General features: G+C 44.1%; 1 protein-coding gene across 2 annotated transcripts; it reads right to left on the bottom strand.

The window, feature by feature from the left end:
• Nucleotides 1-4273: 4273 nt before the first annotated feature.
• LOC118392705 (myb/SANT-like DNA-binding domain-containing protein 1) lies at nucleotides 4274-7286 on the bottom strand. Of its 2 annotated transcripts, none has more exons than XM_052459439.1 (3): nucleotides 6684-7286; nucleotides 6123-6410; nucleotides 4274-5512 (listed from the first exon to the last, which is right to left on the bottom strand). In XM_052459439.1, exons 1-3 carry the CDS (start codon nucleotides 6935-6937, stop codon nucleotides 5212-5214), a joined length of 843 nt encoding a protein of 280 aa, XP_052315399.1. In that variant the 5' UTR covers nucleotides 6938-7286; the 3' UTR covers nucleotides 4274-5211. The 2 variants fall into 2 exon arrangements, with proteins under 2 accessions (XP_052315399.1, XP_052315398.1); XM_052459438.1 differs by having other exon boundaries at nucleotides 6678-7286.
• Nucleotides 7287-15360: the final 8074 nt, after the last annotated feature.

Raw genomic sequence — 15360 nt, forward strand, 5'->3', positions numbered from 1 at the left:
TGGAATAGCCCGCACTGGGCTATGCAGGCGAACCGGGGACACCGTGCGCAAGGCTGGTGCCATGTAAGCCGGCCCAAGGAGACGCACTGGAGACCAGATGCGTAGAGCCGGCTTCATGGCACTTGGCTCGATGCCCACTCTAGCCCGGCCGATACGCGGAGCTGTAATGTACCGCACCGGGCTATGCTTTGCAGCATAACACGGTGCCTGCCCGGTCTCTCCAGCCCCCTGGTAAGCACAGGAAGTTGGTGCAGGTCTCCTACCTGGCTTCACCACACTTCCTGTGAGACCCCCCCCCCCCAAGACATTTTTTAGGCTGACTCTCGGGCTTCCATCCACGCCGCCGCGCTGCCTCCTCATACCAGCACCTCTCCACCTTCGCCGCATCCAGTTCTTCTTTGGGGCGGCGATATTCTCCAGGCTGAGCCCAGGGTCCTTTACCTTCCAACTCATCCTCCCATGTCCATTCCTCTTTTCGCTGCTTTTGTTGTTGCCCATTACCACGCCGCTTGGTCCTGTTGTGGTGGGTGATTCTGTAACGGTTCTCTTGTGGTGAAGTAGAGGCGGACCAAAATGCAGTGTGGTTTCTTTGATTCATGTTTAATAACAAAAGATTAACACGAACACTACAAAAACAATAAACGTGGAAAACCAAAAACAGCCCTATCTGGTGCAAAACACAGAGACAGGAACAATCACCCACAAACACACAGTGAAACCCTGTCACGCCTTGGTCATAGTATTTTGTGTTTTCGTTACATATTTGGTCAGGCCAGGGTGTGACATGGGTTTATTTTGTTGTGTTTCGTATTGGGGTTTTGTAGGCATTGGGATTGCGGCTGAGTAGGGGTGTAGAATAGGCTTTGTTGCCTGAGGCGGTTCTCAATCAGAGTCAGGTGATTTTCGTTGTCTCTGATTGGGAACCATATTTAGGTAGCCTGGGTTTCACTGTGTATTTTGTGGGTGATTGTTCCTGTCTCTGTGTAGTTGTTCACCAGACAGGCTGTATAGGTTTTCACGTTCCGTTTGTTGTTTTTGTATATTTAATAGTTATTTCATGTATTGCGATTCTTCATTAAAGAACATGAGTAACCACCACGCTGCATTTCGGTCCGACTCTCCTTCAACAGACGAACGCCGTTACAGAATCACCCACCACACCCGGACCGAGCGGCGTGGTAACAGGCAGCGACAGCAGGAGCAGCGAAGGGAGGAGGTTATGGACAGCCGAAATATGGAGTATACGACGTGGGAGGAAATAGACAGGTGGGCGGTCGACCCAGAGAGGGTGCCGGAGCCCGCCTGGGATTCGCTGGAGCAGTGCGAAGAGGGCTATAGGAGAATGGAGTTGGAGAGACAATCACGACGGCGCAGAAGAAAGCCTGTGAGTCAGCCCCAAAAATGTATTGGGGGGGGCTCAGAGGGAGAGTGGCAGAGTCAGGAGATAGACCTGAGCCAACTCTCCTTGTTAATCGTGAGGAGCCAAGGAGGAGACCAGAACCAGAGCCGGTGTTAGAGGTGAGTGAAGCAGAGACTGTGAAGGAGTTAATGGGGAAAGTGGAGTGGAGAGTAATGAGGGAGTTGCTAGCTTGGTGCTTTAGGTACAAGATTCGTCCGACGGAGCGTGTCGGGGATTTGATGGCATCTGGGTCAGCGCTCCATACTCGTCCTGAGGTGCGTGTTAGTCGGCTGGTGAAAAATGTGCCAGCCTCACGCACTAGGCCTCCTGTGTACCTACCTAGCCTTGCACGTCCTGTGCCAGTCCTGCTCTCAGGCTCTCCAGTACACCTTCACGGTCCAGTCCATCCTGTGCCACCTTCACATACCAGTCCTCCGGTGGCAGCTCCCCGCACCAGGCTTCCTGTGCGTGTCCTCGATCCAGTACCACCAGTTCCAGCACCACGCACCAGGCCTTCAGTGCGCCTCGCCTGTTCAGCGCAGCCAGCGCTTTTCCTCCTCTCCTGCGCTGTCGGAGTCTCCCGCCTGTTCAGCGCAGAGCCTTCCTCCTCTCCAGCGCTGCTCCCGGTTCAGCCTCCTGCCTGTCCTCTACAGCAGCCTGAGCTGCCAGACTGTTGGAGCAGCCAGAGCTGTCAGCCTGCATGGAGCAGCCAGAGCTGTCAGCCTGCATGGAGCAGCCTGAGCTGTCAGACTGCATGGAGCAGCCAGAGCTGCCAGTCTGCATGGAGCAGCCAGAGCTGCCAGTCTGCATGGAGCAGCCAGAGCTGCCAGTCTGCATGGAGCAGCCAGAGCTGTCAGCCTGCATGGAGCAGCCTGAGCTGTCAGTCTGCATGGAGCAGCCAGAGCTGCCAGTCTGCATGGAGCAGCCAGCGCTGCCAGTCTGCATGGAGCAGCCAGAGCTGTCAGTCTGCATGGAGCAGCCTGAGCTGCCAGTCTGCATGGAGCAGCCAGAGCTGTCAGTCTGCATAGAGCAGCCTGAGCTGTCAATCTGCATGGAGCAGCCAGAGCTGCCAGTCTACATGGAGCAGCCAGAGCTGTCAGTCTACATGGAGCAGCCAGAGCAACTAGATCCGCCAGTCAGCCATGATCTTCCAGATCTGCCAGTCAACCAGACTCTTCCAGATCCGCCAGCCAGCCAGGATCTGCCGGAGCCAACTACCTGCCTGAGCTTCATCTCAGTACTGGGCCTCCTCTCAGTACTGGGCTTCCCCTCAGTCCCGGGCTTCCCCTCAGTCCCGAGCTGCCCCTCAGTCACGAGCTGCCCCTCAGTTCAGCGGGGTTCTGGGTGAGGACTATTAGGCCATGGTCGGCGGCGAGGGTGGATTATCCCAGGACGCGAAGGGGAGGAACTATGACATTAATGGAGTGGGGTCCACATCCCGAGCTGGAGCCGCCACCATGGACAGACGCCCACCCGAACCCTCCCTATGGTTTTGAGGTGCGTCCGGGAGTCCGCACCTTGGGGGGGTTCTGTCACGCCTTGGTCATAGTATTTTGTGTTTTCGTTACATATTTGGTCAGGCCAGGGTGTGACATGGGTTTATTTTGTTGTGTTTCGTATTGGGGTTTTGTAGGCATTGGGATTGCGGCTGAGTAGGGGTGTAGAATAGGCTTGGTTGCCTGAGGCGGTTCTCAATCAGAGTCAGGTGATTTTCGTTGTCTCTGATTGGGAACCATATTTAGGTAGCCTGGGTTTCACTGTGTATTTTGTGGGTGTTTGTTCCTGTCTCTGTGTAGTTGTTCACCAGACAGGCTGTATAGGTTTTCACGTTCCGTTTGTTGTTTTTGTATATTTATTAGTTATTTCATGTATCGCGATTCTTCATTAAAGAACATGAGTAACCACCACGCTGCATTTCGGTCCGACTCTCCTTCAACAGACGAACGCCGTTACAAACCCAGGCTACCTAAATATGGTTCCCAATCAGAGACAATGACTAACACCTGCCTCTGATTGAGAACCATATCAGGCCAGACATAGAAATAGACAAACAAGACATCCAACATAGAATGCCCACTCAGATCACACCCTGACCAACCAAAACATAGAAACATACAAAGCAAACTATGGTCAGTGTGTGACAAGGATGATCATCTGAATCAGGGTTAGTTTGGCGGCTGGGGTTAAAGAGCAGCGATTACAATAGAGGAAACCAAGTCTAGATTTTAACTTTAGCCTGCAGCTTTGTGCTGAGAGAAGGACAGTGTATCGACTAGCCATACTCCCAAGCAATTGTATGAGGTGACTACCTCAAGCTCTAAACCCTCAGAGGTAGTAATCACACCTGTGGGGAAAGGGGCATTGTTTTGGAGGTGTTCAGAACAAGGTTAAGGGCAGAGAAAGCTTGTTGGACACTAAGAAAGCTTTTTCGTAGAGCGTTTAACATAAAATCCGGGGAGGGGCCAGCTGAGCTATGCTGTTTATGTAAATTGAGAAAAGTGTGGGGCCTAGGATCAAGCCTTGGGGTACACCCTTGGTGACAGGCAGTGGCTAAGACAGCAGATGCTCTGACTTTATCAAGGCAAAGGGTGGCTACTTGGAAGAATCTAAAATCTAAAATATATTTTGATTTGTTTAACACTTTTTTGGTAGGAAATAGGAAAAATAAAGAAAAACCCTTGAATGAGCAGGTGTGTGCAGACTTTTGTCTGGTTCTGTATGTTATCATTTAATATGATGTGTTATTGTTTGGAGATCATATTACATTACAGTACACACAGTGTGAATGTTGACTTTATGTCAGCTACATTATGACAATATGTAGGATGAAAGGGAGACAAGATTGTATCAGGAATAGTTGAAAGAGACAAAAAATGACAACAGAACATATGTTTATATTTCAGTCATATATTTCAAACAAGTAGGCTATGCTAGTTGGAAGATGCATACACCATAGCAGGACACACATTAAAAAATAAGTGATACAACACCAAATGCCCATGCCTTTTGTCATTAAAATATAGAATTTGTGGACAAACGTTGTCTTTTGTTAATGTCAATAAGCACAGTATTTTCCTAGCTTGTAGATATCGCTCAAAACGATCAATGAATGGTGGAACTTGTCTTAAAGCAGCCTCAGCCATACACCTCTGAACCCTCACGCCTGACCTCTCACTCTCTCACAGCAACCACTAGATAGCCATGCTAGAAAGGACAAAACCGGCCTCAGCACTGATGAGCAAGTTGCTTTTTCCTCTCTCTGCCATTGAGCATTCAGGTCAGGGGTAAGGTTAGGGTGAGATTGACATCATTTACTCTCAATCAGTTGTCAAAAGTGCCATACACCAGGTGAAGCATAGCCATATTATAGCATATAACACATAGCCATGTAGCATATAACACATAGCCATGTAGCATATAACACATAGCCATGTAGCATATAACACATAGCCATGTAGCATATAACACATAGCCATGTAGCATATAACACATAGCCATGTAGCATATAACACATAGTCATGTAGCATATGGCATTTATTTTCTAGCATAGCCATATAGTGAGCACCACTGGGATGCAATTTCGATACAGCTATGTCTTTTCATAGTAGGTTAGGAGAACTTACGCAGCAGGTTAGGATAATTAATGTAGCAGGTTAGGATAATTAGGTTAAGGTCAGGGAAAGGGTTAGGTTTTAGGGTCAGCAGAAATGCTCACCTAACCTGCTACGAAAAGTCACTTGTATCGAAGTGGCGTGTTTTTAGGGAGTCCTGACCACCACCACCACCCTCCTTGACCCCTCACTCTGGACCCTTCATCCCTGGCCTGGCTCTTTGACCCCAGGCTGGGCAGCAGCACCCCAGGCTGGCGTGGGGGTCGTCAGTGGCTGGATCATCTTCTCCAGCAGGTTCATCATGCGCTCTTGGAGCTGCAGGCTCTGCACCTGGAGGAAGTTCTGCTGGTGCATGACGCGGCGCACCTCGCGGCATGTCTCCTCCACCGCCCGGCTCACCTTCCGCTGCTCCTGCAGCATGGCCTCCATCACCTTCAGCTTCCGCCGCTTCAGAGACAGGTGCTGGTGCACTTTCTTCCTCTTGGCCGGCGCCGGGTGGGAACTGGACAGAAAGGGGTTTTGTTAGTTAAAGCAATGGTAATGACATAATTTATAGAGAGAGTTATACAAGCATTCAAGAGTTCTGTATGTAGGGCCATTTTCGATCAAACTTGGTAAAGCGGTTCCACTACAAAATAATGTGAAATTAGGCAGTTTAGCTCAATACCTCAGCTTGATACCCCCGCCGCCTCTCTCTCTCTCTCTCTCTCTCTCTCTCTCTCTCTCTCTCTCAGCTTGATATCCCCCTCTCCTCTCTCTCAGCTTGATATCCCCCGCCTCTCTCTCTCTCTCTCTCTCTCTCTCTCTCTCTCTCTCTCTCTCTCAGCTTGATATCCCCCCGCCTCTCTCTCTCTCTCTCTCTCTCTCTCTCTCTCTCTCTCTCTCTCTCAGCTTGATATCCCCCGCCTCTCTCTCTCTCTCTCTCTCTCTCTCTCTCTCTCTCTCAGCTTGATATCCCCCCCTCTCTCTCTCTCTCTCTCTCTCTATCCCCCCTGATCTCTCTCTCTCTCTCTCTCTCTCTCTCTCTCTCTCTCTGTCTAAGGAGGTGTCCTCTTTTTCTTTCTCTCTCTCTGTTTCCTCATTTGAAGCCCAATATGTAAACATGGCCTTACTCGGGACAGGGAAGTCCAGAGTGCAGGCTGCCAGAGCTCTCCCATCCAATTAGGTCCTTCCTCATCTCCATCTCGTCCGAGGAGCCTGTGTACTCCGGAAGGAAGCCCGTGGGGAGGCCCTCTGCATGGGACATTGAGGCCTCTGTGGAGGTGGACGGGCCAGGAGACTGGAGCTCAAACGAGTTCATAGTCCCATTGTCGTCAGTCTTGGTGAGGAGCTTCTCTATTGCTTTGTAGTACGGCCAGTCGGGTGTCCCACCGCTCCCATTGGTTGTGCACTTCATTTTCCTGTCAAATAAGGAGTTAAGGATGGTATATATTGGTTTGGGTAAAGTAGGTGACATAAGAAGTCTGCGTTTCTAAGTATCATAGCAGCCTGTATTGAGTTCTAGTTATGCAGGATGCTCTGACACCTGTGGAGTTACATTCCAACGTAGCCTACTTCAGTTATTTCTGGATATTAAAGTGCATTCATACAATACAAGATTTTTATGGATTTATGTTGCCACCTTCTTCAACCCCCACCCCCCAAAATAAATAGAAGGTATTTCTTACACTTGCCTGTACTGGAAAGACATGTTGGTGATTTTCATCTTTATCTCCTCCCGGTGGCGTTGTTCTCCAGTGAGCTCAAAGAACCTCTGGGCCATCTTCTCGTAGATCTTGGCGTTCCTCTTACATTTCTTCAGCTCTGCGACATTCTGTTCCCATACATACAGAAGCCCCTTCATCTCTGCATCGGTCCAGTTTCGGGCCCTTCTGTGCTTCTCGCTGTGGCCCGGAATGAGGTAACTAAAACTCTCCTCTGCAGCCATTTTGAAAGCCCTCTCAAAAGCACTCTCTTCCTGTTTTGGTTCTGTAAACAAAAATAGGCCCCAAAAACGGTTTAGTTTGAAGCCCTTCTCTGCTGTCTAGCATTATGTCAGTGGAATGTGGTTGCAAACAGTCACACACCGCTCTGCCTGTGCTGTGCCCTTCCCCCGAGCTTAGCTGAAAGAGGACTCAAAATGGGCCCTAGGGCAGGAGAGGGATCCGGTTAAAAGCTTTTAAATGGAGGAAATCGTCACTGTGATGTCAAGTTGCCCTAGCAACTAGGAGGAGGCCCCTCTTTCTCCCTCCCCCCCTCTCTTAACCACTCCCTCTCTTTCACTTCCTCTCTCTCGCTCTCTTGCTCCAATGCCACAACAAAAAGCTTTTAGCTGAAAGGCAATGAGGTATACCAGAGATTACAGGAAAAACAGATTTGAAATATGAGCCTTGGGGGAGGGAGTAGAGCAAGAGAGCAGGTGTCATTTGTTTCCTTGGCAACAGGCCTTTGGACTGGGCAGGCTGCCAAGATGTTAAAGCATTTAAATGCTTTTAATAACAGACAGGGACTGGCTTTTTGCAGTCAAAGTGGTACAAACAGGAGTATATAATACTCTTCACCTGAGGAAAAGACACCTACATTTTTTTATCAAAAGCAGCATACTTTGGCAGTGTGTGGATACTATTCTCAATGCACAATTAAATGATATGCAAATTATATGAAAGTGCAGGGGGAACAATTGTATTGAAATGGGTATGTATTGGTAGTTGTAGAGTACATTCAGGGGGGAGTCAGTGTATTCTAATTATCCAAGACCATGGGAGTCCTGTCTGTAGGTCAGCTTATGTGTGGACAATTGAACACCCTCCCCCACCCACACCACAATATGGACCTTGGCCTGCAAGGGTGAGCTCAGCATGTTATTTCTCTCTCAATTCAATTCAATGGACTTTATTGGCATGGGAAACATGTTTACATTGCCAAAGCAATTGAAATAGATAATAAACGTAAGTTAAATAAATAATTAGAAATTAACAGTAAGCATTACACTAAAAAAAGTTTCAAAATAATAGAAACATTTCAAATGTTATAGTATGGCTATGTACAGTGTTGTAACAATGTGCAAAAGGGCAAATAAATCAACACAAATATACTTTGTATTTACAGTGGTGTTTGTGCTTCACTGGTTCACCCTTTTTTGTGATGACAGGTCACACATCTTGCTGCTGTGATGGCACACTGTGGTATTTCACCTAATAGATTTGGGAGTTTATCCAAATCTGATTTGTATTCAAATTCTTTGTGGGTCTGTGTAATCTGAGGAAAATATGTGTCTCTAATATGGTCATATATTTGGCAGGAGGTTAGGAAGTGCAGCTCGGTTTCCACCTCATTTTGTGGGCAGTGTGCACATAGCCTGTCTTCTCTTGAGAGCCAGGTCTGCCTACGGAGGCCTCTCTCAATAACAAGGCTAAGGGAAAGGGGGATACCTAGTCAGTTGTACAACTGAGTGCATTCAACTGAAATGTGTCTTCCGCATTTAACCCAACCCCTCTGAATCAAAGAGGCTGCCATAATCGACATCCACGTCTTCGACTCCCAGGGAACAATGGGTTAACAGCCTTGCTCAGGGGCAGAACGACAGATTTTTACCTTGTCAGCACGGGGATTCGATCCAGCAACCTTTCAGTATGCTCACTGAGTCTGTGCATAGTCAGAGTTCTCCTTCATTTGGGGTCAGTCACAGTGGTCAGGTATTCTGCCACTGTGTACTCTCTGTTTAGGGCCAAACTGCATTCCAGTTTACTTCGTTTTTTGGTTAATTCTTTCCAATGTGTCAAGTAATTATCTTTTTGTTTTCTCATGATTTGTTTGAGTCTAATTTTGTTTCTGTCCTGGGGCTCTGTGGGGTGTATGTTTGTGAACAGAGCCCCAGGACCAGCTTGCTGAGGGGACTCTTCTCTAGGTTAATCTCTCTGTAAGTGATGGCTTTGTTATAGAAGGTTTGGAAATTGCTTCCTTTTAGGTGGTTGTAGAATTTAACGTCTCTTCTGGATTTTGCTCATTGGGTATCATCCTAATTCTGCTCTGCATGCATTATTTGGTGTTTTACGTTAGATACAGAGGATGTTTTTGCAGAATTCTGCATGCAGTTTGGTGTTTGTCCCATTTTGTGAATTATTGGTTGGTAAGCAGAACCCAGACATCAAAGGGTTCTATAACTGTTTCAAGTATTTTTAGCCAGATCCTAATTGGGATGTTGAATTCTCTCTCTCTCTCTTTCTCTTTCTCTTTCTCTTTCTCTCTCTTTCTCTTTCTCTCTCGTTTTCTCTCCCTCAATTCATTTCTAAGGGGCTTTATGGGAAACATATGTTTACCTTGCCAAAGCAAGTGAAATAAACAATACATTAAAGTGAGAAGAAATACATTTAACATCAACAAAAAAACAAGAAAGAGAGAGAGAAAGGGAGGGAGGGAGAGGCATTGTAAATACCACCAATATTGATCTGTTTATTTACTGTATCTTCCCCCTCTATTTGTACTACAACTATTTTCACATTGCTAAAACACTGATAATATAACACTTGAAATGCTTATCTTTTTTTAACCTTTTTTTAGTGCAATGTTTACTGTTCATTTCTAATAGTTTTTTGTTGATGTTAGTTTTAGCAATGTGAAAATAGTTGTAGTACTAATAGTGGGGGAAGATCCAGTAAATAAACAGATCAATATTGGTGGTTTTTATAATGTCTCTCCCTCTCTTTCTCTCTCTCTCTTTCTCTCAGGTTCACTCTCTCTCGCAGATTTAACTTCTTTAGGAAAATAGCCCAAATGTTGGAAACAAACATCATTATGTTGTCATCCAGAGTCACATGTATTTATTTTCCAAGCTATAGCACACAATATTGTACATACAAGAGGTTTTTGGTCTGAGTTTGGTCTGCTTTGCCTTTTAATTTTTGGCATGGAAAAAATATTGCGATACCGGTATCACCCCGGGCCTACAAAACAGTGTGCACTGATGGATACGAGCCAGTATACTGTAGTGAATGGCAGGTTTCAATACTAGTTTCCATTATACTGTAGTCAATGGCAGGTTTCAATACTAGTTTCCATTATACTGTAGTCAATGGCAGGTTTCAATACTAGTTTCCATTATACTGTAGTCAATGGCAGGTTTCAATACTAGTTTCCATTATACTGTAGTCAATGGCAGGTTTCAATACTAGTTTCCATTATACTGTAGTCAATGGCAGGTTTCAATACTAGTTTCCATTATACTGTAGTCAATGGCAGGTTTCAATACTAGTTTCCATTATACTGTAGTCAATGGCAGGTTTCAATACTAGTTTCCATTATACTGTAGTCAATGGCAGGTTTCAATACTAGTTTCCATTATACTGTAGTCAATGGCAGGTTTCAATACTAGTTTCCATTATACTGTAGTCAATGGCAGGTTTCAATAATAGTTTCCATTATACTGTTTCCTAGTTTCCATTACTGTAGTCAATGGCAGGTTTCAATACTAGTTTCCATTATACTGTAGTCAATGGCAGGTTTCAATACTAGTTTCCATTATACTGTAGTCAATGGCAGGTTTCAATACTAGTTTCCATTATACTGTAGTCAATGGCAGGTTTCAATACTAGTTTCCATTATACTGTAGTCAATGGCAGGTTTCAATACTAGTTTCCATTATACTGTAGTCAATGGCAGGTTTCAATACTAGTTTCCATTATACTGTAGTCAATGGCAGGTTTCAATACTAGTTTCCATTATACTGTAGTCAATGGCAGGTTTCAATACTAGTTTCCATTATACTGTAGTCAATGGCAGGTTTCAATACTAGTTTCCATTATACTGTAGTCAATGGCAGGTTTCAATACTAGTTTCCATTATACTGTAGTCAATGGCAGGTTTCAATACTAGTTTCCATTATACTGTAGTCAATGGCAGGTTTCAATACTAGTTTCCATTATACTGTAGTCAATGGCAGGTTTCAATACTAGTTTCCATTATACTGTAGTCAATGGCAGGTTTCAATACTAGTTTCCATTATACTGTAGTCAATGGCAGGTTTCAATACTAGTTTCCATTATACTGTAGTCAATGACAAGTTTCAATACTAGTTTACACAAAACATTCTGGAGACAACATGGACGTAATAGTGTCTGTTCGGGTAGCCTGCTGAGATCTCCAACAGGAGTACATAGTACATCCTTTTCTCACCTTGGAGCTTGCTTTTAAAGAGGGCTACATGTGAAAACACCCCCAACCAATCCTCAAATTTCCAAGAAGGGGCCTCATTGAAGTCGAAAGAGATTATATTGCCACTAATAGACGGATCCATCTGTGACTTACCATCACTTTGTCTTTATTAGTGACACTTTTTGTCACTATGTCTTTACACTATTTGACCCTTATTTGACCTCCTGGCCCATCTGCTCCATAGAAACTGACAGTCGTTTAATCATGCCATAACACTGGCAGCTTCTCACAATCCATCACTGCTGTCACTTATCTATAGAAAACATCCATTATTGAAATGGACAGAGAACTAGAGGTTTATGTTAGAGCACTTACCAGACACTGTTATCCAAAGCAACTTACAATAAATTGATTACATACATTTTTTGTAAGTGTTCCCTGTGGGAGTTTGAACCCATGATCGCTGCTAAGTCACACATGACCACAAAACACTACATATGGATGTGTTTTCATGTCTGTCCTGAAGTGGCAAAAGATGGCAGAAGAGCAAACCTTGCTTCATATGTATTTCTAGTTCTATACTTAACAAGAATTTAAACTCAACATGTAAAGTATTGGTCCCATGTTTCATGAGCTGAAATAAAATATCCCAGAAATGTTCTATGGGCACAAAAAGCTTATTTCTCTCAAATTTTGTGCACAAATTTGTTTACATCCCTGTTAGTGAGCATTTCTCCTTTGCCAAGATAATCCATCCACCTGACAGGTGTGGCATATCAAGAAGCTGACAGGAACTGGTGCACCTAGTGCTGTGGACAATAAAAGGCCACTCTAAATGTGCAGTTTGTCACACAACACAATGCCACAGATGTCTCAAGTTGAGGGAGCGTGCAATTGGCATGCTGACTGCAGGAATGTCCACCAGAACTGTTGTCAGAAAATGTCATGTTACTTTCTCAACCTTAAGCCTCCTCCAATGTCGTTTTTGAGAATTTGGCAGTATATCCAATCGGCCTCACAACCACAGACCACATGAAACTACACTGCGGGATCGTCTGAGACCAGCCACCCAGACAGCTGATGAAACTGAGGAGTATTTCTGTCTGTAATAAAGCCCTTTTGTGAGGAAAAAATCATTTTGATTAGCTGGGCCTGGCTCCCCAGTGGGTGGGCATATGCCCTTCCGTGCCCATCCATGGCTGCGCCCCTGCCCAGTCATGTGAAATCCATAGATTAGGGCCTAATTAATTTATTTCAATTGACTGACTCCCTTAAATGAGCTGTTGTCACAGTTTTCATGTGGTGAAGGAGAGTCGGACCAAAATGCAGCGTGTAGATTGCGATCCATGTTTAATCAAATAAACGTAACACAAATCAATACAAAAACACTACAAAACAATAAACAAACCGAAAACAGCCTATACTTGTGTTAACTAACACGGCACAAGGCCATCAAGACACTCAGGACAATCACCCACAACACAACCAAAGAATATGGCTGCCTAAATATGGTTCCCAATCAGAGACAACGATAAACACCTGCCTCTGATTGAGAACCACTTCAGACAGCCATAGACTTACCTAGAACACCCCACTAAGCTACAATCCCACTACATACCCACCACATACAAAAACCCATGTCACACCCTGGCCTGACCAAATAAATGAAGAATAAACACAAAATACTTCGACCAGGGCGTGACAGCTGTGACTCAGTAAAATAGTTGAAATTGTTGAATGTTGCATTTTTATTTGTGTTCATTATACAAAATTAAATTATTTGTATAATATCAAACTTGGATAATGTTTCAAGATACCCTTTTTGACCTTGTAAGGATTATGCCTGTAGTAGCTTGGTGGTGCCAGGGCCATGTTCTCACTTCATTCGTCAAATTAACCCTGTACAAAAATCAAATCATGTGTTGTTATCTGAAAAAGGGAACTCCAAGACTTCCAACAATGACAAGCCTCATAGAATCCTTATGAATTTGGAGCCTATTCCAACCATATCCATTTCATGAATTACAGACTATGTTAATCTACTTATACCCCTTGACCGTCTGCATATCCGCAAATGTATTCAAGCCTGTCAAATAAATCAAAACCTAATGAGAAATTGGACTTAATTGGCCAGAAATTGCACTTTGTGGCACAAAAGCCCTCTCATAACCGCACAGTGATATATAGCAACTGACTGCTAGTCTACGAAGACTGCCAAATGCTAGTCGGAGTGTTGGCTACTGTGCTACACATTTGCCTAGCAACTAAAAGAAGAGCAGAAATTCAGCAGTCATTGTTTAATCTAATAGGCTACTCACACTACTGTATATGGCTTTTCTCATTCTTTAAAGTGGACACAATCCAGACAACTAATCCAGAGCATAGACTAATCTAGAGATGAACTGTCCCTCATGGTTTCGCAAGGTTAGACTGAACCAATAGACTGTAACTAATCTGGAGAAGAACCTAATAGAATTACTGTACTCTTTGTCAAAATAAATCATGCATAAATGAGAAAACAATGGGGGGGGGGGATTACTGTATTCTGAAAGGCACTTTCCATCAGACAAATCAGGAATATATTTTGGTTGCTTGAAAATGGTCACTTGCCCAAACACGTTTACCCACAGAAATGCCAATAATTGGCCATCTTTCACTTTAACAATGGTGAGGAGCCAGAGAGACCAGGTTAATTAAGGCTACTGGAATTATTGCAGTTTGGTTGTTTCAGTAAAGTAATTGCACGCCTTTAACAACTACTTAGTTTACTTGCCCCTGCCAATAGGGAAACCCTTAATGCCACACATCCACACATTAAAAAAACACCAACACCGTTATCATAATAGTCATGTTAATTTAATAGTCCCACGGTTACTTCAAATCTTTGTTACTTTTATACATGTTACTACTTTCTCTGCCAACATAGATGTCTCCACGTCACTCGTTCTCGCCATTACAACGTTTACAGAGGTTTTATACAAAGTGTGAATGAGCCTTCAACCATTGTTTCATTCCCATTCACAGACATGTGCCTGGGAAACAAAATGATATGTACCAAACTGAGCATTGCAAGAACTGACATAAAACACGACTGACTACATAAAGTCCTACATTTCCCAATCCACCTGCAGGAGTCGTCGAAAGAATTACAAGGTCACCTCTCCCTCTCTCCCAAATGCATGTACCCCTACTCACAAAGTAGAATGGGTATGTAAGTCTTCATGTAGTCACACAGCTTTAAATGGGGCCAAACAATACCTCAGAGTGAAAAAATAGTGGTTTTGAATTATTTGAACAAAACAATTTGATACAAACGATTAAAAAAATAGAGAGCACATTAAATAAAGGAGGTATTAAGTGAACAGTTACGTTATACCTTTAAAAATGGTTTAATGGTTTTAAGTCGTGTACATTAACACATCCATTGCATACAGAAAGTATAAAGGTTGGCCTAACATTGTATGTTAACACATACTGATAAATATTGTCAACGGTACCACTTTATGAGCAGGTCCGTCATGAACCTAACACAAACCGACTGGACTGCTTGACTACAGGTTGTTTTGGCGACAGAGCAAATCCTTCAAATTGTACCTCGTTATGGCAAAAACAATAGGTTTGCTTTCCTTAGAGCTGCCAATGGTGCCAACGGTGTCCAAAATAAAGAAAATACAATGAAACCCAAAGTAGTTTTAACTGTTATATCTAACTTTCCATGTTTCCTTTTGACTAAAGGAAAAAAGAGAGTATGCCCTGTGCAGTGCAAATCTGACCTCTGGTGGCAGGTCCAATCATAACTTCATTTCTGACTTTTCAACTGTCTATAGGGGCCTTTTTTCCATTCCTGTTCTTTCATCTGAATTGACATGAAAGAATAGGAGAGGAAGCTACACCAGACTATTGAGATGCACCCATGGTCTGAGGAGAGGACTCTTATTTTGGAGTACATTTAGACTCACCCACCCCATCAAGAGGGTTCCCAAATCATTCATATTGATTGGCAATGGATGAGTCTAAAATCGATGTTCAGTGAAACTTTTTGAACAACTCATAGTGGCTCGTAATACTCAGGAGCCCTCCCGAGAAGAGTCAAGCTTGACACGTCTCCTTACAATGCCACATATAGAAAATAATGCTCTGGCAATCAAATAGACAATGTACAATGTTAAAAATTAAGAACAAAATGGAATGTAAAAATGATACTCAACTCAACTGAGCCAA

Source organism: Oncorhynchus keta, chromosome 13 (genome assembly GCF_023373465.1).
Source record: "Oncorhynchus keta strain PuntledgeMale-10-30-2019 chromosome 13, Oket_V2, whole genome shotgun sequence".
In the NCBI taxonomy this organism is placed as follows: Eukaryota; Metazoa; Chordata; class Actinopteri; order Salmoniformes; family Salmonidae; genus Oncorhynchus; species Oncorhynchus keta.